Raw genomic sequence first — 22,529 nt, forward strand, 5'->3', positions numbered from 1 at the left:
ATAATATACTGTATAATTTTAAATATTTTGATATAAATAATGAACAATAATCATCTTTTAAAGCTATAATATAAACATTGAACATTAGACAAANGTCAGACCCATGCGACTAACAGAAGGTTAAAATACATTTTAAAAAATTTTTTTAGAAGAAAAATTGTACAATTGTAAGAGGCACTTTTTTTGTGTTGTAACCCATAACAGTCATTATTTGGAAGTCGCAAGTTTGTTTGCACCTAATAGATACATTATTCTTCTGTTTGTGTACATAGTTATTCCATTGATATAGTAATGTAATTAATCCATTATTCTGCATACAAATGAGAAGTAATGTAGAATTTTTTGTATTACAGAAGCAAAGAAGAAGATAGAAGAACTGGAAACCGAGAAAGATAAGGTCTGCAATGATATATATACAACTAAACTCAGATTCTTGGCACAACTGGAAGCACACCACGTATATTTTTTCTTTCAGACTGCTTTATTCTTATTTATTGCACGTTTGTCTAGTAATTATAGTCTTTTCTTTTTGTCCCATTATTAATTTCTCCCTTCCAAGTGGCTTAGGTTGGATTTATTTTCAAACAAAATGCTATATTTGCTATGCACTCCAGTCGGTTGAGGTTCTTTTATTGCCTTCATTTTCTTTAGCATTTTTTTTGTTAAGATCATAATATTAAATTGCTTTCCAAGATTAATCGGTCACTGATTATGTTCAAATGTCAAATGCAAATTAGGCAAGCACTTCTGAAGTTCTTCAAGACGTTCAAGCGGCACAGCAGAGAATAAACAAAGAAACCATGGATTCACATATCAGGTTGCTACACGAGAAAGAAGATATTGTTGGAGAAATGGTGCAAGTAAATGAACAGGTAAGCTGAATGGCAAGTTTTTGAGAAACTCTTCATTTTACTGGCATTTATATACTTTACTACTTTTAGAAAGTGAACCTAGAGAAACAGTTGAGATCTCTACAAAAGAATAATTCTATCCTTGCTTCGGATGTTAGAAAGATTATAGAATCTTTAGGAAGTGAAGATCGTGGGGATATTTTGAGTGAGTGCTGTCATTGTCTAGGTATATTAATGTAAACAAAACCAATGTGCGTTCATTAATTTGCAAAATTTTGTAGCTCTCATAGCCAGATTAGACTCAGAAACATTTGCCCTGAAGTCATATAACGATCAGTTAAGCAGCTGTCTCTCTAATTTAGATAAGAATTCAGGTATGTTGAGTTGTTATAAATTTTCTTTTGTAGTTTTTAATGTTGAAAAACATTAATTCTAAGAAGAAACTTTTCCAAAAGATTGTGAAAATGGCAGCTTTCGGCAATCTGTTGATGGCAGAAGAGTAGAAAATCTAATGGTAGGTGTTTGTTGAAAGTTAAATAGCACAAAATAATTTGCATTAAATGTAGCAAAATTTAATTTATTATGCTCGGTTGTGGGTTTTCGTGTTGCAAACAGGCCATATAGGATTTTCTGGATTTTCTTTATGTATCTAACATCTAACTAAAGTTTAATGGGAAAGTCCTCTCACTAGGCATTCCTGAGTGGATAAAATCATCAAATGCCAGTAGTTGGTTGTGGGTTTGCAAATCATTAATGGGCTGACTGTTTGGAGGTGTTCTGGGTTTTCTTCGTGTGTCTAAGATTTAAATAAGGCTTTTTTCCCACCAATAGGCCTCTTGGGTTGAGTCACTCCCAAGAGGGCTTTCTACGGGATATATTTTTAAGAATATTTTTATGTGAATGATAGATGGATATGTCTACTTCTGACGATTTCGACCGTGAATCTATAGCATCTTCCATGTCAGAACTTTCAATGCGTAATAAAGAACTGGATGTTCAGGTGAAAGGATTGCAGAATCAGATAGAAACCTACGAAAGGGAGATCAAGTATTTTGAACTGCTCCATTCTGACTGGCAGACGGAACGACAAGCTATGGAAGATCTACTATTGAGGTTGAGAGCCCAGTTGAGAATGAAGGAGGAATCGCTTTCTGTCATTACAGCAGAGAAGGTAAATATTAATTTAAGTAGAAAGGAAGTTATTTTCTTTGATTCAAATTTCTTCCCTTCAGGGTTTGATAGCCGTTAAGAAGAAATGTCCCGAAGAAATACAGTTGAAGCCTCCTTCGGTAGAAACTGAAGAATTTGATACTAGTGATAACTTATTGGAGAGACTCGAGGAACAGATAGAAGAATTGATGCAAGTTAATGCACAATTTGAGAATGAAAAAGAAGTTTTGAAAGCTGAAAATGTAAGTAACAAATCACAAATTCTTTAAAATAAAGTATTTAAGTAGTAATAATTTGTTGTGTTGTTAGAATGCTCTATTGGAAGAATTATCAACTCTTCGGAACTTACGACAGTCATTTGATTCAAAATTAGGTATGTTGCTTCGTCAGTAGAGGGTTAAAAATAGTAGGTATAATCTGACAAATAATTCTAGATAAAAGTGATAACAATGAAAGAGAACCTTCCAAAGTGGATAAAATTGTAATGGAAAAGGAAGAACAGATCCATGCTTTGAACAGTGAAAAAGAGTCATTAGAAAGTAGTTTATTAGAGTTGGATCAACAGCATCAGGTATGCATTTTAATGAAGTAAGTGAGAAGCATTTTCCTATATTTTTCACTTATTTTTATAGGAAGAGATTGAAGAATTTGTTAATTTAAAAATGACACTGACCAAAAGTAATAAGAAGTTACAGTCTGAGATAGAAGAACTAAAATATGCTTTAGAAATGAAAGAAACTGAAAACTGCCAGCTGAAAACTGAAGTTGAAACGGTACGAGAGCAGCTGGCTGACCTATTTGAAGCTGCTGGCAAGAAGAGTAGTTTTGGAGATAAAGAACAGGATGATGTGAAAAAAGAAACAGTACAGTCGATACTGAATGCGTTTCAAGCCATTAATTTAGATAATATTCACTTGGAGGAAAATATCACCTCGCTAGAAGAAGGTAGAAAAGAATTGGAGGACACCATTAAAGAGTTAGAGAATAAGAATAAAAATCTGGTACTAAGAAATGAAGAACTTGAGATGGACGTTAGAGATCTGAGAGATGAGAATAGACAGCTGTCAGAAAAGCTACAAGAAACAGAAATAGCATACGATAATCAGCCTGTAAATGAACAAAATTTGGAGAAGCTCATAGAAGTGGAAGCGAATTACGAGTTTCTCAAACAGGAAAATTCAAATCTGAAGGAAGAATTAGAAAAACAGCATTTAAAATATACAGAAATGGCTCAGAAACATTTAGAAATGCAAGACAGTCAATCAAAAATCGAAATTTCTTACGAAGAAAACTGTAAAAAGTTGGAAAAAGTGAAAGCAGAGTTGTCACAGAAGGAAGATGAAATCCATGCCTTAAAAGATATCAAATCTGCAAACTGTAATTGTTCTGATAAGAGCATTCAGGTGGATTTTACCATACAAGATGTTGGAGAATTGCAGAATGAATTGAAAGTTACCCAACAAAAATTACTAAATTGCACAAAAAGATTGGATTCGATAACTGATGGTAATTTCTGTGGTGGACAGCAACAGACATTCGATTGTTCGTGCGACGATTTAGAAAATTGGAAAGAGAGATGCACTGAAAAGCAAATGATCAACTATTCCTGTGAAGAACAGAAGAATGGATTAGTGTTAGAAAATAAAGAATTTTATAACTTAAAAGAGAATTTAAATAATTCTGTAGCAGATAAAGAGAACAAAATGTTAGAAAAAATCATTTCTGACCAGAAAGAAGAATTAGAAAGCCTTAAAAAACAGTTTGAATCTGCAAATCGCTCAAGTAAATCTGTGGGAAATCAGTATGATGATTCCAAATTTAGAAAATCGCAAGAGAAAATTCAACAGCTAGAAATTGAAAAGGAGCAGATGCTAGCCGTGTTGAATGAGAAATCAAGAGAATGCAGTAATTTGAAGAATGAAGTGCATCGTCTAGTTAATATTGTTTCTGCGGAGAAGCAAGCAATTTCTAAACTACAAGAAGATAATCAGGAGTTAATAAAACAGAGAGATTCTCCAGATCAAGAAATGACAAAAGAAGCAGTTCAAAATCTCTGCAGACTTGTTCGAGACAAAGATCTAGAAATTGAGGCATTAAATCAGAAAAATGGCACCCTGTTGGCAGTCATTCAGCAGTCTTCGGACAGTGATCATACCAAAGAACTCCTGAAACAGTGTGAAACTCTAGCAAAACAATTGGGTGCTTACAAGGCAGATCGTGAGCAAATCATCAATGCACTTAACCAAAAGCATCAAGAGAGTTTGAAGTATCATGCTGAGGTTCAGAAGTTGAAATCACTGTTAGAAATGGAAACGCACAAGCTCAACACTTTAACTCACAATCATGAATCAGTATCACAACAATATGAAGAGAAGCAGAAGTCTCTAGTTAACACACAAAATGAAGTGATAGGTCTGAAGCAGAGAGTCTCGGATTTAGAGAAGCAGCATACAGATCTGGAAGAAAAGTATAGAGAACTGCTAAATAGAGAAAATGGAAAAGCAATGGCTAACATAACAAAAGAAGAACTGAATAAGAATTATGAAGAGTTGGATAAATTGAAAGAACTAGTGGAAGAGAAAGATAAATGGATCTTTGAAAAGGATCAGTTGATACATGGGCTATCACAGGACTTACAGAAGCTGTCGGATAACTTTAAACAGAAGGAGAACGAAGTCGGAATCCTGCAGAAACAAACTGAAAATCTTGTTTTGCACCTGAAAGAAACTAAAGATGAAAGCAATTCCACAAAAGAAAGGAATCAAAATCTCCAACAGCAACTAACTAATTACCAAAGTGAAATGAATCTAATGAAAGAATTAAATGAACGATTAAACATGACTGTGCAGGAGAAGGATTTTGAGATAAAAGCACTTCAGGAAAAGGTAAGTACACTGACGCCAATGGTCCAGGAGAAGATGAATGAAACGGGGAACATGAAACAGATTCTGATGGAGAGTGATGCCATGCAACAGAAAGCTCAGCATTTTCATCATGAACGAGATGAGGCACTTCTGGCTCTCAGTCAGAGGCAACAAGAGAATGAAGAACTAAAAAATGAGGTGGGTTGGAATATTGCATTATTTTGTTTTCTTAGAAGCTATGTACTAAATACTTCAACAATTTAAAAGATTCAGAGACTGAAAGAGAGGGAGAAACGTCTGAATAATGAATTAGAAAGGCTGCGAGATCACTTGCTACAGGTGAGAAGTAATTTTTGAAAGTTAAACAGTGACGAATAACGTCCACGTTTTTTACAAAAGAATACTTTCAGGTGGAAGAGAGTTACACAAAAGAAGCATTAAAGGCAGAAGAACGAGAAAAAGAGCTAAGGAATAGGTTGAACCAAGCTGAAGAGCAAGCAAGAATGTCCTCGAATGCTGTACATAATGCAAAGTAGGGAAAGGAAACTTTTGTCATCATCAGTTTTTCTTGTAGCTTAGAAAAATTAAATTTTAATCATGTTTGTTTTGTTTTCTAGTCAGCATGCTAACATGCAGTTGGAGAGTTTGCAAGAACAGTTATCCTTGATAGTGAAACAGAGAGATCGAGCTCAGAATCAGGTGTCTGAGTACGAAGACAAAGTACAGCAATACGCTGCTTCATTAGCAAATCTTCAATTGGTCTTGGAACAGTTTCAGAAAGGTTATTATCATTTGGTTAAATATGCACTTCATGTATATGTATGTATATCGTCATAACGATTTTTCCATAGAACGAGAACGTGACATTCAGATACTGAAGAAACAGCATGCTGCGGAAGTTGCCAAAGAGAAATCAAAAGTAAAAGATTTGGTGATGGATATACAGGAGAAAGAAGTAAGTGTTTAAAGATATAGTGTATATATATATATTTATCATTATTAGCTGTCGTAACATGCATATGTTACAGCTAAAGCCTACAAATTGGATAAAGATAGTATTAACTACAAAGTCATTTAGTTAAAACAGTTAACAATCTGTTAATTATGCACTTTATTCAAGTCGCAAAGGATAAAGCTGACATTATTCAAAAATGAATGAAGCTGGAAGTCTCAGGAGGCTCGGGATTGAATCCAGGCAATCAACTCTCCAGTAATTTTTTATAGGCATTTTTCCATGGATATGGCAGACCCCATCTCTCACTATCCCTTTATCTGGATAAAGTTCACATTTCAAGTTTTATTTTTGGGTAATGTTGGCTTGTAACTTGGATAAACACACTTGATATGGAAAAAACCAAAAGTAAAGATTATTACTCGCTTTAACCAAAATTCTTGGATAAAGTTATCATATATATTCTGTTATAATAGCTTAATGGGGAAAATGGCAATGAAAGTACTTTTTTCAATTTTTTACTAATTTTCTTTTCAAGGAACAACTGTCGGAAGCTAAAGAAGCGTTGGATGCTGCTTCTCGTCTTAGTGAACAGCTAGACACTAAAGAAGAAGTCATTAATTCCCTAAAACAAGAAGGTAAAAATAATGTGTTATGTACACCTTCTCTGGGATTGTTTTTTAAGTTTGTGCCCTCATTTGTTTTTGAGAGTCGTCACATTTGACAGTTTTCTCAGCATGGTCATGTTACTCTTTGTAAAGTGTACCAAGAATTAACTATTGCACAAGAATGTAATACATGGAATGCATGAGCAGATGTGGTTACCAGTCCAATTTCATCTTGTAGCTCTGGGCTTTTATTGATATTCAGGGTACCTTATTTCATGTTGTTTGTAATGACAGTTAGCCCAATTGTTTCCACTTCTTAAATCCTTAAATTTTATCTTACTTTAAGAACACTAGATTCTGTTTTACTGTGAATTCAATGGCTGTTTTCTGTTCAATCTTTTTGTAATTAAGTGCATGTGTGCGCCTGCAAACTGTGTATGAGGGCTGTTCAAAAAAGACCAAACTTTTTGAATCATAGAAACTCATATTTGGAATGAAATGTGGTTACTGGTGTTATTTAATGGCAAGTTTTGCCAACACTGTGCCACTTGCCACATTACATATCCACATTAGTCATTGTGCTATGACAGAGTGAATATAAACATGTATTAGTTGGATTTCTGAAAATGAAAGATCTTGAATAGCATGATGAGAAGATCATGATATTCGACCTAGAAGTTTTAAGGTGTTTGAGAAATGCAGGCACAAGAAAAGGCCTAAATTGAGGGAAACTGAATGTTACACCATTACAACATGTTGGCTTGAATTACTACTGATCTACAATTATATGGCAAGATATAAGACACCCATTACACCCCACAAATCTTACTCTATAGACATGGCCCCAACAGTCTTTTTCCTGTTTCCCAGGTTGAAAACAACCTTGAAACAATCTTCAAACCGTACAAGAGATAAAGGAAAATTCTATATGAGACCTATACATCATTCCAGAAGTGAATTCCACCATTCCAATCATGCATGTCAGTATATGGGTTCTACTGTGAAGGGGACAAGGTCTAATAAACTTGTACTGTACATAAGTAATAAAGTTTTTTTGAACAACCCTTGTATTTTATAAAAGCATGCACAACACTATTTTTTCCTGAATCTTTGATCATCCACTAACTAATATTTAAATGAAGTCTTTAGTGTTCATTTCATGCCATGAAAGTTTCAGCAAGAATATTCTGTCAGGTCCTGCAAAACTTTTGATGATATTCCAATAACTTGTGTTAAAGTTTCTAATTTCAGCCTGGAATACCATAGTTCAGAAGCATGTGTCATTTATAATTTTTTCATAGTCATTATTAACAATTTCTCACTTTCAGTATCGACGATAACCTCTGCACTTCAGAAAGCTCTGGAGGAAATTAGAGACATGAAAACCAATACAGAAGGGAAGGTAGACAGGTAAGATGAAACAAACTATATATTTTTTTAAATTTTATTATGAATGTCAAACTGAAATGCTATTATTTTTTTGTTAGGCAAGTTATGAAAAGTCTAGTGTTGGGCTATTTTGGTGCTCCCTTGGGTCAGAAACCTGACGTTATACGTCTTCTTGCTAGAGTGTTGGATTTCAGTCAGGAAGAAATGTCTAAGGTACCATTACTTTTCCTTTTATCCTATATCTCTGAGCAACTGTGTAAAATACAAAACCAAAAATTCTCTGAATGGCATCCACTTTACATCTGATCTAGATTTTTGAAAATTAATCAATCATTAATTTGTAATTATGAAATGTTGGATGAGATAGCACTTAATGCTTCTAGTGCCAAATTAGTTTGTTAATTTCACATAAAAGTAGCTCTATTTTTAACAATATTTTAGCTTTTTAATAAAAAGTAAGACATCTGGATACGAGTCCAATTTTTCTTGCCATGTCTAATCACCAGGAACAACTATTTCCATTGCAGAGACAACCTTTCTTTAGAGGCTATGCCTCTGCACAAATATGTAAAACAGTTTAAAATGTCCACAGGTGACAATCCCAACACAATTAAAAATATAATATTTGTTTGTAGAAAAGGGCTGGCAGAATTACAATTTAATAAAAAGTAAGACATCTGGATACGAGTCCAATTTTTCTTGCCATGTCTAATCACCAGGAACAACTGGAAATAGTTGTTCCTGGTGATTAGACATGGCAAGAAAAATTGGACTCGTATCCAGATGTCTTACTTTTTATTAAATTGTAATTCTGCCAGCCCTTTTCTACAAACAAATATTTTAGCTATTTCTGATTTCCATTCTTATCTTGCACCCTTTCGCAAAAGAAAACCATTAGATTTGGTATTACAGTGTCAAAAATGTCTGACTTAATAAACATTTGTATGAGATTACTAATTTCTTGTGTGTATACCAGTTGCAGTGCAAAGAGAATGATTTATTGCCGTAAATGAACTCTGATATCTCTCACAGTAGCAGAAGAGAAATGCATTTCCTCAAGATGTCTGAGTGTTCCTGAATATACTGCAACATGCAGTTTTGCATAGTACTGACATTATGGCCCAATGATTGGCAGTGATGTACAGTGACAATCCATATTTTTAAAGTAAAATCTGCACAAGACATACATCTTTACTTCCAAAAAACACTTAAATTATTTAGGTGGTAACATCAAAAATAAATTAGATCTTTAGCACAGGTTTTATTATGTAACGTATAGAATTTTCGCAACCTCGCAATCTTCAAAGTACAGTGGAATCTCACTAAATGAGCACCTTGCATAACGAGCAACACAAATTGTACAAAAATTGACTCGCTTAATGCAATGTTTCGCATAATGAGTAACAAATGGAGGGGAAGTCCTGGATTATGAGCATGCTCCATCAGTCTGTGTTTAGCACTCTTTCCACTAGCATCTTAGTGTAGTTTGTGATCAAACATTTTTCCAAATTAGTGGTTAGACATATTACGTATAAACATCAACAACTATTGCCCGTTATATAATAAACATGCCAACGATATGTCAAATTCTTGCATTACATAAAGGCTATAATTAAATATTAGAAATTAATTAATTTGACTAGAGGTATGCAGTTATGCTGCCATCTCATCTTAATGACCAATTTCAAATTAAATTTTTAAAATGTCTAAATAAAAAATTAATTATTTATAATTATTAAATTTAATACGAGATGGCAGCATAACTGCCTACTTCTAGTCAAATTAATTAATTTTTAATATTTAATTATAGTCTTTATGTAGCCCAATAATTTGGCATATTTGGTGTATTTATCAGACATATTATCTGTGATGTTTTTTGTTTTCTGCAAATCAAATTTGCATTCAGTTGGTTTATTCCATGCTAGAAGAAAAGATGATGATGATTCATGCTCTTTAACAATGTATATTGTATAATTTTCTTTGAATAAACATTATACATAAAATATTTTGAGTAACTTTTGGCATGGAATGCCTTATCATATTTTACATTAATTTATGTGAGAAAAATTGTTTTATTTAACAAGTGTTTCTCATTATGAGTAAGATTCTTGAACGAATTATGTTCGTTAAGCGAGGTTCTACTGTATAAATCCTTACTGCACCTGTAAACTTGTGCCAGCATCTGTATCATTTATCAACAGTCTCGGAAGCCATTTTTTGCAATATCAATTTGCTTTCATACTGTTGCTGCCACTCTTCTCCTTAATAGACTGCATCCTTTCAACATCTCTCTCATTTTAGAGAACACAAGTTTGTGGATGGAAATTGAGAGACGAAAGGAATTAGAAAAGCATTGTAACAGCATATGTACTGTACAATCATACAGTCACAAACAGAATAGGTTCTAACTGGAGATCACCTGAGAAAGGGTGATCTCCAGTTAGAACCTATTCTGTTTGTGACTGTATGATTGTACAGTACATATGCTGTTGATCATTATTAAAATTTAATCAGTCAGTTTATAACTATGTCGCAACTATATCTCAAGTGTGCAACCACTAATTTTATAGTAGTTTTTATAATAGTTGCAGTTCCAACACAACTGAAAATTGCAATGTGTACACCACTTTAAAGATATCACAAAAATGCCTTTCAGTTCCACTTTGACAGATAGTATGGATGTTAATGGGTATTTCTGCAGAAAATACTTAAGTTGAAGATGGTTTTCTGCAAACTTATTCAAATTGTGGAATTTTTTTGTCACCTCTGTACTTTAATTAAGATACTTTTAATATACAGGCTGGTATCAAAGTGGGAAGAGAAAGCAGTCAAGTTACTCCTAACCAGAGAAGTAAAGGGTGGATATCGGGTCTTTTTGGAAAAACTCCATCGCCTGTGCCAGAAAACCAGTCAAGGAGAGATGAGAGAGAAGCAAATAAGGTGAGTTTCCTAATTGATGTCTTTTAGTTCAGGATTGGGTGGACAAGTTTATAAACATATCAGTCTACCATTCTGTGGAGCCTGAAATCAAATCTAGGCAGGCAAAAGAACACCAGAAAGTTTTTCTTGCCTTTTTTAGTTTTATGGCTTGTCTGTACTAGATATTTTGGACCCTGTTTCATACCACCCGGCTGCTTCCATGACGAGAGGGTCTTTTATATGCCATTTTTATGCCCTGGTGGGTTATAGAAATGACCCTCTTAGTACCATAGAAAGAGAAGAGTAAAAAATTTTGTCTCTATTGCTTTCCCATTTCAAACTCACCATTTTCTCCACTTTTTTTAGTCTTTCACGGCACTTTTCGTCCAGTTTCTCCAGGAAGAGTCTCAACCTAGATTTAATGTGAAACTACCAGCAGAAGAAATGGCCAGGGAACTGGCAGAGAAAGGCCACAGGCCACAGAGACCTCCTAGAATCAACCCCTTCGATCCGTCCGTCTCCTCCCCCACTCCAACTGTCACGACTCGGACGAATCTCGACCATCCCCTCATTCGCCCCATTTCCTCTTCTCTACCCACTTTCACTCCCATTCTGGTGACGGCAGACGAGGCTGCTTCGAAATCCAACACGTTCCTGCGTGAGGTGTTAAATTGATTAAGTCCGTGGGCCAACATCGGAACTCTCCCTGGCAATATGCCACGTGCTTTCTTGGAAATTCTATTTGTGGAAATATTTATGTATCTATAGTGTACAGATTTTCTTTGTAATAAAGACTTTTTATACCATCAATATCTTGTGTTATGCCATGTTGCTATCACACTACACACACTTAAAAATCCTCAAATTTCGGAGAAATCAATACGGATGAAAATCCTTCCAAACAAAAATTAAGAAGGATTCTTTCATTTTTTCGTGTTATAAATTACAATGGATCCATTGTTTACGTATTTAAAATGTATTTAATGCACAATGTAATATGTACTCTTAGAATGTATGGAACGTGCGATAAATTGCAAAAGATCCATTGCAACATTAAAATCTCTATTGCATTACTATCTTTTGTAATGCTGCAATCCATCCAGACAAACTGCACCTAGGAGCATTTGAGATTGTATGGTCCTTGCAAATTTGGTATCTGATGAATATAATACAATACTTTGTTATCCCAAATGGTGCAATGCTCAATTTTTCAGAAATTCTTGCCACTTCATTGTTGCCTGGTCGAAGTTACAATGGAAATGATTAGTGATGTAACGAATATTCGGTTACTATTCGGTATTCGCTATTCGGCCCAATACCGAATACCTAAAAACAGGAGTAAGAAACAACAAAAACATAGTAAATTAATCATTTTGGTATTTAGATTTAATGTTATCGGGTTGGTGTTGTTTGTTTATATTTATTTATAACTTATAACATGCACAAAATAGAAAAGAAAATAATATTAGTCACATGTATTCACAATTAATTACAAAGATCAGCAGACGTACACACCTATTCGTTCGAGAATCGTCACACATCTGAGGTCTGACCCTGCCTATCCTTTTTAAAGAAACCGATAACTATTAAAAGACTGATGACAGTTGCAATGATGTAAAAAATTTAGCAATTACAACAATCGAAAAGTTTAAAATTGTAACCGAAAAACAAAAGCCAGGTGCAGCAACCGAAAACAACGACCGTTAGATCCGTTAGGAAACCGTTGGTCCCGTTGAATAACCGTTACAAAACCGTTAGAATTCAAATTTCCCCATTTAACTTAATGCATTGAACTATAATCGTGAATAACTCCTCAAAAAACATTACCTATCCCCACCCAAATTTAGGTACTACTATATTTACGTCCTCTGTAAAGAACCCTTTAGTGCCCCCCCCGGAAATTTGTCCCCTACCCGCTAGGCTCGGCCGAAATTTATGGAATTAAAATTTAATTACTTCCCCCCCCTAATTAGCGTAATTAAGCAAATAACATACCAAATTCCTCAGAGAGGTAAGACAAGTGCCCTTGCAAAACCCTATCAACGTGAAATATGATGAAACTAACGCATAAATCGTTACAACAATGACAGTGCCGTCACGTCTACCGTGGCGAAGTGACAACGAAACATTAAGCAATGTTCTCGTATTTGATAAAAGACTGTATTACGCTGTTGTTTAAACGTCTATTACTGGCCAAGGCAACTTATTATAATTAAAAAACAATTTTAAATTTAATTTTATAACCGTTATAATTTGAATATTAGATTCGTTACGGTTATCCGTTACGGATTTTCCGTTATAGGGCGTTGCCTAATGTTCTAAAAACGTTCAAACCGTCCAATAGCATTAATCGTCCAATCGGAGTATTAGAATTTGCCGTTTACGACCAATCAGGAAACGAGGACGGCTATAAATTGACTTCAATTCTCGACGGTTACATCAAGTAACGTCACAATTTTTACTGCTGTTCGAGCGTATGCCGTTTGCTAGTCTTGTTCTGGGTTACTTCTTTCTTTTAAATAGAATTTTGGTAAGCCACATTTCAATTATAATTATTTTTAATCTAATTTTAAATGGAATAATCACTAGAAGGATCTGGTGTCTAGTTTCAAGCAGTTATTGAAGGTTTGATGGACGTCACTCTATCCTGCGAAGGAAAAAACAAAATGAAAGCGCACGAATTGATACTGAGCGCGAGTAGTCCACTTTTTTTAGTCTTTCACGGCACTTTTCGTCCAGTTTCTCCAGGAAGAGTCTCAACCTAGATTTAATGTGAAACTACCAGCAGAAGAAATGGCCAGGGAACTGGCAGAGAAAGGCCACAGGCCACAGAGACCTCCTAGAATCAACCCCTTCGATCCGTCCGTCTCCTCCCCCACTCCAACTGTCACGACTCGGACGAATCTCGACCATCCCCTCATTCGCCCCATTTCCTCTTCTCTACCCACTTTCACTCCCATTCTGGTGACGGCAGACGAGGCTGCTTCGAAATCCAACACGTTCCTGCGTGAGGTGTTAAATTGATTAAGTCCGTGGGCCAACATCGGAACTCTCCCTGGCAATATGCCACGTGCTTTCTTGGAAATTCTATTTGTGGAAATATTTATGTATCTATAGTGTACAGATTTTCTTTGTAATAAAGACTTTTTATACCATCAATATCTTGTATTATGCCATGTTGCTATCACACTACACACACTTAAAAATCCTCAAATTTCGGAGAAATCAATACGGATGAAAATCCTTCCAAACAAAAATTAAGAAGGATTCTTTCATTTTTTCGTGTTATAAATTACAATGGATCCATTGTTTACGTATTTAAAATGTATTTAATGCACAATGTAATATGTACTCTTAGAATGTATGGAACGTGCGATAAATTGCAAAAGATCCATTGCAACATTAAAATCTCTATTGCATTACTATCTTTTGTAATGCTGCAATCCATCCAGACAAACTGCACCTAGGAGCATTTGAGATTGTATGGTCCTTGCAAATTTGGTATCTGATGAATATAATACAATACTTTGTTATCCCAAATGGTGCAATGCTCAATTTTTCAGAAATTCTTGCCACTTCATTGTTGCCTGGTCGAAGTTACAATGGAAATGATTAGTGATGTAACGAATATTCGGTTACTATTCGGTATTCGCTATTCGGCCCAATACCGAATACCTAAAAACAGGAGTAAGAAACAACAAAAACATAGTAAATTAATCATTTTGGTATTTAGATTTAATGTTATCGGGTTAGTGTTGTNTACTGAGCGCGAGTAGTCCACTGTTTAACAATATTTTTATGGATAATCCCACTAAATATCCGAATCAACCAAGGAAGAAGTCGAAATAATCGAAAAATCCTTCGCTAATCCATCTCGAAGTCGATGATGAGATCGTAAGGGGGTGAGTATATATCATTTTATTTCGTAAATTGTTATTTAAATGTCTTCGTATTTCAAAAAATTTATAGATTAAAAACGTAATACGAAGCTAATATAATTTATTACATAACAATTTTGGTTAATATACTGTAAATTTTCAGGAAAATGAAGGTGAAAATTTCGATCGATTATCCGAAGATTCTACAATTCGGGATTTATCTCTCTTCAATATTCGCCTGCAAGTTCCGATATTGGTAACCGATTTATTCCATAAATAAATTCATTATATATATATATATTATTTTAAATGTTAAAGTTTCTATAGAACTTCCAGCGACGTCCAGTTAAACCTGTTTGGACCAAAACGTTTCCAACGATCCTCATGAAGAACCTTCAATGTCGGAGCCATCGGCAACCTGTACTTCCCGTTACGATTCGAATTTATCTGAATCAAATAATTCTAAAGGTGAGTTATTTATTTTTTATACGTTTATTTCTATACCGAATTTACAGGTGTAATTCAGAATTTATTCTGTGAATGGTTAATGGTAATTTGTTTAATTTCTTTATTTTCTGTTCTGAGATATTAAANGCGACGTCCAGTTAAACCTGTTTGGACCAAAACGTTTCCAACGATCCTCATGAAGAACCTTCAATGTCGGAGCCATCGGCAACCTGTACTTCCCGTTACGATTCGAATTTATCTGAATCAAATAATTCTAAAGGTGAGTTATTTATTTTTTATACGTTTATTTCTATACCGAATTTACAGGTGTAATTCAGAATTTATTCTGTGAATGGTTAATGGTAATTTGTTTAATTTATTCTGTAAACTTGGGTAACGTATGACGAATAATCTTGTATATGTATATAGCGGAATCCAATTAATTATTATTAAATTAAATCTTTAGAAATTAGTAATATAATAAAAGTACTGTTAATGTGTTTGCTTGTATATATAATTTGTATATATATATCGAAATATTTATATGTAAGAATTGTTACGAGTCTTTGTATGTCGTGATTTATTTGTATGTAATTGAAAATCTTGGTTTGTATTTTTATAATTTTTTTTTGTTTTAATAAAAAAATATTTTTAAAAATTACGATTTCCATTCATTTCTTTACCGTTAAATCCTTTATAAACTTATAAATACGTGTACGCGATTAGATAAGACGGGTACGATTATTTGATTGCATAGAGTTAAGCAGCGTAATTCTTTTTACTTACGTAATAATCATTAATTAGTAATCTTTTTCGGCTATTATACAGGGAAAGTATGGCGATCGATCAAAAAATTACCCCCTCCCACCTAGATTGTTACATTTTTTGGACCTAGAACACTTTGAAATGTCGAAAAATGCAAAAAAAAAAATAAAAAAATCGGGGCTGGTTTTCTATATGAATTTTAGTATTTTTTTTTTCGCCCTATTTGAAGCTTAATAACTCGAAAATTTCTGAAATTTTGCAGGAAGATTTGTTTATTAGGGGGATCGATGCTATTAAATTTTTATAGTTAAAGGTCGAGGGGTCGGGAGTATCTCTAGTAGGGTCGGACATAATGACGACTTTACTCGTTATTAGCATTTACAATTTTTTATAAAACCCGTCCCTACTTTGAAAATTGTGCCTTTTGCCATTTTATAATAATTAAAAATATAAAAACCTTTTTAATAAAATATCGTAACAGATGGCGCCATACAAGCAGTGATAAATGTTGCCTAGAAAGTTAAGTGTGGCAGCCGAATAATTGTAACCTAGCGCTGCATCTGACAATCCAGATGGAGCTATAAAAAACGTGTGCAGTCCGTCCGCCATATTCCTTTTTTCTTTCGGCTACGCTACTCATGACAAGTGAATGTTCTGTACCGACGCGTGTTTGTAACCGATCGAGCTTTACTCAATAAGTGTAAACAAAATCTAGTACATGATTGTATATAAAATTACATGGTGAGATATAAAGCTTCGGTTATTTTATATAATCAATGAACACAGTGCCGGCCCGAAGCAAGTTTTAGGGAGATCCTAGCAAGTGTTAGGATGGAGCGAGCATCGAAGCAAGTGTTAGGATGGAGCGAGATCCTATTATGGCGCCCCCCCCTTGGTTGCCCCTAATTTGATTTTCTTTACCACTGAGGCGCCCCCTAGGACTTAGCGCCTGGATCGAATCCGGACGGGTCAAACAAAATCTCCAGGAATTTTTCGGGGGTCCATCCTGATATGTCGGGCCCTGTCCCTCACCACCCGGCCGCCCCATTGTGGGCCTGGCCGAACCAGTAATGGGCTTGCTAAAAGAGGCTTTCTTAGTGCCCACAGGGCGGAAAGAGTTAAAAAAACCCATATGGCTCCATCCTCTCACATAATCTTTACAGAAACGTAAGGGCGGCCAGTGCGTGGGGTTTTTGCTAGCGATGGCGCAATCTGGTCGACAATATGACATTTTTAACTATACTAATAACAATTAAAAGTAATCAAAACAACTTTTTTCAAACCTATTTTTTTCAATATCTTGTGTGACGTTCTATTTCGGGTAGCTGGCAACACTTAAACTAATTTTCAAACGAAGAAAATGGCGTGTTCTAGAGATACGACCGTATCGGGATTTGTTTCGACGGAAGGGTGCTTAATTAAACTTATGCCAGTTTAATGGTAGAAATGTTAAAACGTATACTTTATGCCAGAGGACAGATTCCCTGCCTTTTCGATCAAGCGAAAATATTATTCGTTTCTAGTTCCGAGGTACGAAGATTTGTTTGTTTCCTGTACTAAATATCTACTGTATTTATGCAATAAGCATTGTCATTCGACGTTGATGGAACCTGTATACAGTACTCTTCATATTAATATCTTGTCAAGTATAAGGCAGATTTAATTTTTAAACATGTATATCTTACATTTGTTATGCATACATTTCTTATATACAGTGTGTTTGAAGACATTTGTCATATTTTATTAATTAGAAGGCAAAATACAGACAGATTAGCATTAAAAGTACTCAGACAGCGAGGCCAAATAAAAGGAATTTATTCATATTTTTTAATCAAGTAAATGTAGGCATATATAAACTTTCAAGTTTCAATTTGAGGCACAATGCAATTTGGTAGAATTTTACCTATGTGCACCATCACCGCCGTGGTCGCAACTGTTCATGCTCCCTCCTCCCATGACTCCTCCGAGAGGGAAGCTGACGGCAGGCTGCCAATTGTTTAAACTCGCTAGTTATTGATTTCCGGTTGTTCTTGAACACACGTATCAATAACTAGTGACGTTAACAATTGGCAGCTCACTTTCGGGAGGAGTTTTTGTTTGTTAAGTTATGGTAACGTAACACTTAAGGCTGGTATACACGGTAAGGAAATCCTTTGAGGATTAACCGGGATTTCTTTTTCTATCTATCCATTTTTAAATAAAAATAATTCTTTATACGTTGGGAGATATTTTAATAAGTTTTGTAAATTACTATGTTCGATCCAGCCAGTTATATCCGAGTTTTTTTCGTCTGTTAAGCACATCCTTTGAGGATTTCCTTACCGTGTATACCAGCCTTTAGGCGATCTGCCTAGGAGGATGCCTTCCGGGAGGTCTTGTTTAAAGGAAACTGGCCCCTATTTGGGCGTTACAGACGTGGAGAAAACCCGGAAAACTCCACGTGGGCAGCCCGTCTGAGCGAGGCGCGAACCCAGTACCGAACTCCCAGTGTTCGGGGTACGAAGACCGCTCGGCCACTGGTGTCCTTTGGGAGCACGAACAATCGTAACCGCCGCCATGACGGTACACACAGGTAAAATTTTACCTGCAATTTTAAATATAAGAAAAAACTATTTTACTATTTAGAAAGTACCATGACAATGAATGTGCATGTGTTCTCTCAGCAACAGAGTGGTTACAATTGCTTATACAATGTTGCCACGTAGCCAACAAATAGAATAATAATTATCAAAAATTTACCACTCTTTGTCAGAATTAATCTAAGTGGTTATGATTTAACTAACTGTATGATAGGTCAAAAAGTACAGATATTTTATTTTTTCTAAGTACGATACAGATGCAGACTATCTGTACTACATACAGATGTACGGTAACCTTATATTAGTATATTTGACAATGCATGTCTTTGCATTTCTATAAAGTTATTATAAGTTCAAAACCAGAAGTGGAGATATTGTAAATGAGGTAGCATTATGGTAAAAATTGATAAATTGGGTATTAATTAAGCAATGGGTAGGTGACTTAATTATATGTTGAAGACGCTAGTTATAACTTGTAGTCGAGCTAGATACTCCCTGCTGTACATTTAACTTAATGGAATACAATGCAATTGAATTACAAAAATTTTAAGATACCAAATATTAAAACAATTAGTATAGTTTTTGATTTAAAGAACAACAACAATTTTTTTTTTTTAATTACAGTAAGTCATTTAGGCTGGAGTAAATGTGGTTCAGATAGTATTGTATTTAGGTCCAGTGAGTAAGGTGTTGAAAACATTCTAAGAATTATCAATTATTAAACATTTATTATGATTTGCTGAACCAGTTGTATTTATTAGACTTCCATCCAACTGTTTCCATTGTGGACCTGGCTAAACTCGTGATGGACGTGATTAAAAATAAAGGTCCTCTTAGTGTCCACACGATGAAAAGAGTAAAAAAAAAAAACTAGACTAGACTACAGCCAGATGTAATCATAGACGTGCACCACAGATTACTAAAGGTTGCGTGTATGTGTGCACGACATCCATAGAAACTTATCTGCAATTCTTATTTGACGTTTTTAAATACAAATAGGAATATTTTTAGTTAGAAATGGGGACATTTTGGGAAGAATTTTCCAATCGGGACAAACTGAAAAAGTGGGATCTATGACAACTTTATTCTTATATACTGTATTTTCATTTTGAATTCATTTAGCATGTCTATAAATATACAAAATATATTTATATAAAATAAAATGATTCCTTACATTCCTTCTGGTTTAAGCATCCAAAAATTTATCCTACATTTTTAAAGGTTCCTTCAACTGTTTGTTAGATATCTTATAATCTGAACATCAGTGTCAATTGGTATAAACTGCATATTGGAGGTTGGGCTGATGACGAAAAGGAAGATTTCTTATTGTCAGATTTACAATGGATATAAAAAATAAAATGTATTTGTTTCTACTTCTAATTCTGTACTATGGTATAAAATAAATATTGAGGATGCCCCCTCTGTCTCTTATGGATTGATACCCATAAATCTGAACATAATACATGTAATAGTTTATAGTATATTACATATTATTGACTGTGGTACTAAATAGTAAATACATCAGCAAATAACCTCAAGTGAGCAATGTGCTTTTTGTCACAAACATATTTTAATTTTAATTACTAGCCATACCCGGTCACGCGTTGCTGTGACTCAAAATGTATCTATTATAAATGTATAGCACTCCCCGCGGAGGGAATTTCGAAAAATCCCTTCTTAGTGTACATTCTCATGACGTACCCTATTAACACGCAATCAAAAATGCAAAATACCGCATCTAAAATAGTATAATAGAAGCCGAATTCTTCACGGTAAGCCTTAATTTTGTCCCTCTCCCCCGGAGGGGGATTTTGAAATCTATATAATATACAAGTTCGGACACGTGAATTTCTTATCTCGCCGACCACGCGACTGTGCCGCGCGATTACCTAACTCATATACGTACTGTACGCATCATGCCCCTCGCCACCCGCTGACATAAAAAATATAACGCTTACCTAGCTAGATGATATCTTTTAATTTATATGAATGTTTAACGGAATAATATACAGCCCATGTCCACCCTGAAGGTCCATTCTAAATATTGGTAAAAGAAATTTTGAAATCGGATGAATAGTTTCGGAGATTACCTGCTACATCCAAACTTACAAACTTTACTTCTTTATAATATTAAGTATAGAAAAGTAAACGATTTTAAAATTATTCCTATAAATTTAAGAAAACATGCAAGCTAAACTTTAAACTGTATTTTCACTTTATATTCATTCCATATTACGACAACAAAAAGAAATAATCTACAGTCGACTCCCTATAACACTGTTGACTATTCCGTTTTATATGAATTCCATGTTGTACGAGTCACTTAGATTTTACAAATACGTGAGCCGTTCACAGCCCGGCACACGTATTTGTAAAATCTAAGTGACTCGTACCACATGGAATTCATATAAAACGGAAAAATCAACAGTGTTATTGGGNTTTATATGAATTCCATGTTGTACGAGTCACTTAGATTTTACAAATACGTGAGCCGTTCACAGCCCGGCACACGTATTTGTAAAATCTAAGTGACTCGTACCACATGGAATTCATATAAAACGGAAAAATCAACAGTGTTATTGGGGATCGACTGTAATACAATTTGAACATCAATAACTTTATGAATACAGTACAGTTGTAATTTTATATTGGTTATTTTCCTATGTCTCACTTTTTTTTAGACCACCGGTATAGTTCCTACCGGAGTGAAAAACGTGCGCGTAGAATGCAAATTGCAGGATGTAGGGGTATTGAAAATATTTAGAGGGGGGCCTCAAAATTGAATTGCGCCTGGGCCTCTCAAGTGCTAAATCTGCCACTGCGTGGAGAGAGACTGTATGGAAGGAGCTCACGTCTATTGTTGGACACTAGGTCAGTAGTTTGCAGCCTACGTTTCCATAACGATACTTTCTCAACTTGACTTAAGCGACGACGTTTAAAGCCTGGGCTGTGCCTCTCGTGTTTGAGGAATATCCATCATACATTCAGCCTAAAGTTTTGCAACGTTAAAAGACCTTAGCGGCCGGATGGCCGAGCGGTCAAGATGGCAGCCTATCGCTGGAATCCAAACGGATCGAAAAATCAACAGGAGTTTTTCCGGGGGTGTTCCGTTCGGATATGTCGGGCTCCGTCTCCCTCACCACCCGGCAGCCCCCATTGTAGGCCTGGCCGAACCCATAATGGGCTTGCAAAAAAGAGGCCCTCTTAGTGCCCACAGGGCGGAAAGAGTTTAAAAAAAAACCTAGAAAGACCGAGAGTAAAACGCAATCAGTAGCTATAAAAAAAAATAGTGACAAGATAGATAAAGGTGTAAACTTAAACCAAGGAACGTTCCTTGTTTTCAAGGCCTGTTTTTCGGTCAACATACCACGAAGTTGCATGAGACAATGGGCAAGTATTGTTCATTAGTTTCTTCTATATATGTAGAATAGTCTAATAGAAGTCATGAATTTTCTGCTGTTTGTTGATAATGGAATTTGGGTATTAAGAAAAGGGCAAAACACAAAAATGTGGTTCAATTGCCTCGAGTGCTCTAGTGTAAGGGCACACCCCTGTTCACTGGCAAATCTTTGGGGATAGTTATTCATATTTTGGAATTTATTCAAGAACTGAAAACTTTCTTTAGTTCTGTGATATTTATTTGTAATTCCAAAGGTAATGTCTTATCATTATTCACTGTAAATTAAATTTATCACTGAGCTAATAAATTATATCAGTTTATCAAGTGACACAAGATAATGTCTCCCTCTTTTAATGTTATATCGAGTTTTAAATTCATTTTATAAACACTCATACATTACATTTAATAAATTTCGGTTTAAAACTTACATTAATCACATTAGCGTACATTTAATTATTAAATGTAAGCTAATAAATTAAAATTAAATGTGAATTAAGCCTTTGGTTTTTCTTTGGTGTTTTTTAAACAATATTTCATAACAGATGGCGCCACAGACAATTTTAATTTTGTGATAGTGTCTCACTGTTTTTCGCCGGGAAAGTTACGCAACCCGTCGCTGGATTCTTTTAAAAAGTTAAGAAATTTTTAACCATTCGATCGAATAAATTAATTGACAGATTTTATCTATACAATTGTGTATACAGAGT

The 22,529-nt window shown here is 34.8% G+C and overlaps 1 protein-coding gene and 1 long non-coding RNA gene across 4 annotated transcripts; both read left to right on the forward strand.

The window, feature by feature from the left end:
• The first annotated feature begins 332 nt into the window (after positions 1–332).
• On the forward strand, positions 333–11,623 carry LOC111625930 (thyroid receptor-interacting protein 11-like). Of its 2 annotated transcripts, none has more exons than XM_023369190.1 (19): positions 333–457; positions 738–872; positions 942–1,056; positions 1,133–1,225; positions 1,307–1,365; positions 1,759–2,022; positions 2,084–2,263; positions 2,331–2,394; positions 2,456–2,592; positions 2,654–5,083; positions 5,153–5,224; positions 5,296–5,417; positions 5,503–5,666; positions 5,737–5,840; positions 6,376–6,475; positions 7,774–7,855; positions 7,933–8,047; positions 10,634–10,774; positions 11,120–11,623. In XM_023369190.1, the coding sequence occupies exons 2-19, from the start codon at positions 801–803 to the stop codon at positions 11,426–11,428; spliced, it is 4,623 nt and encodes a 1,540-aa protein (XP_023224958.1). In that variant the 5' UTR covers positions 333–457; positions 738–800; the 3' UTR covers positions 11,429–11,623. The 2 variants fall into 2 exon arrangements, with proteins under 2 accessions (XP_023224958.1, XP_023224959.1); XM_023369191.1 differs by having other exon boundaries at positions 335–397.
• Positions 11,624–14,513: 2,890 nt separating this feature from the next.
• LOC111625931 lies at positions 14,514–15,806 on the forward strand. Of its 2 annotated transcripts, none has more exons than XR_002756802.1 (4): positions 14,514–14,655; positions 14,795–14,887; positions 14,950–15,146; positions 15,406–15,806. It is a non-coding gene; the product is annotated as an uncharacterized LOC111625931 (long non-coding RNA). The 2 variants fall into 2 exon arrangements; XR_002756801.1 differs by having other exon boundaries at positions 14,959–15,146; positions 15,406–15,802.
• The last annotated feature ends 6,723 nt before the right edge of the window (positions 15,807–22,529 follow it).

The sequence above is a fragment of the Centruroides sculpturatus genome, unplaced genomic scaffold, assembly GCF_000671375.1.
Source record: "Centruroides sculpturatus isolate CEXI.00-Female unplaced genomic scaffold, Cexi_2.0 scaffold448, whole genome shotgun sequence".
NCBI lineage: Eukaryota > Metazoa > Arthropoda > Arachnida > Scorpiones > Buthidae > Centruroides > Centruroides sculpturatus.

Excerpts from the sequence above, each read along its gene's own strand:
- LOC111625930 (XM_023369190.1), top strand. The coding sequence starts at position 801 with ATGGATTCACATATCAGGTTGCTACACGAGAAAGAAGATATTGTTGGA. Across the intron at positions 2,264-2,330 it reads AAGTTTTGAAAGCTGAAAAT|AATGCTCTATTGGAAGAATT; the intron begins GTAAGTAACAAA and ends TTGTGTTGTTAG. Across the intron at positions 5,084-5,152 it reads ATGAAGAACTAAAAAATGAG|ATTCAGAGACTGAAAGAGAG; the intron begins GTGGGTTGGAAT and ends ACAATTTAAAAG.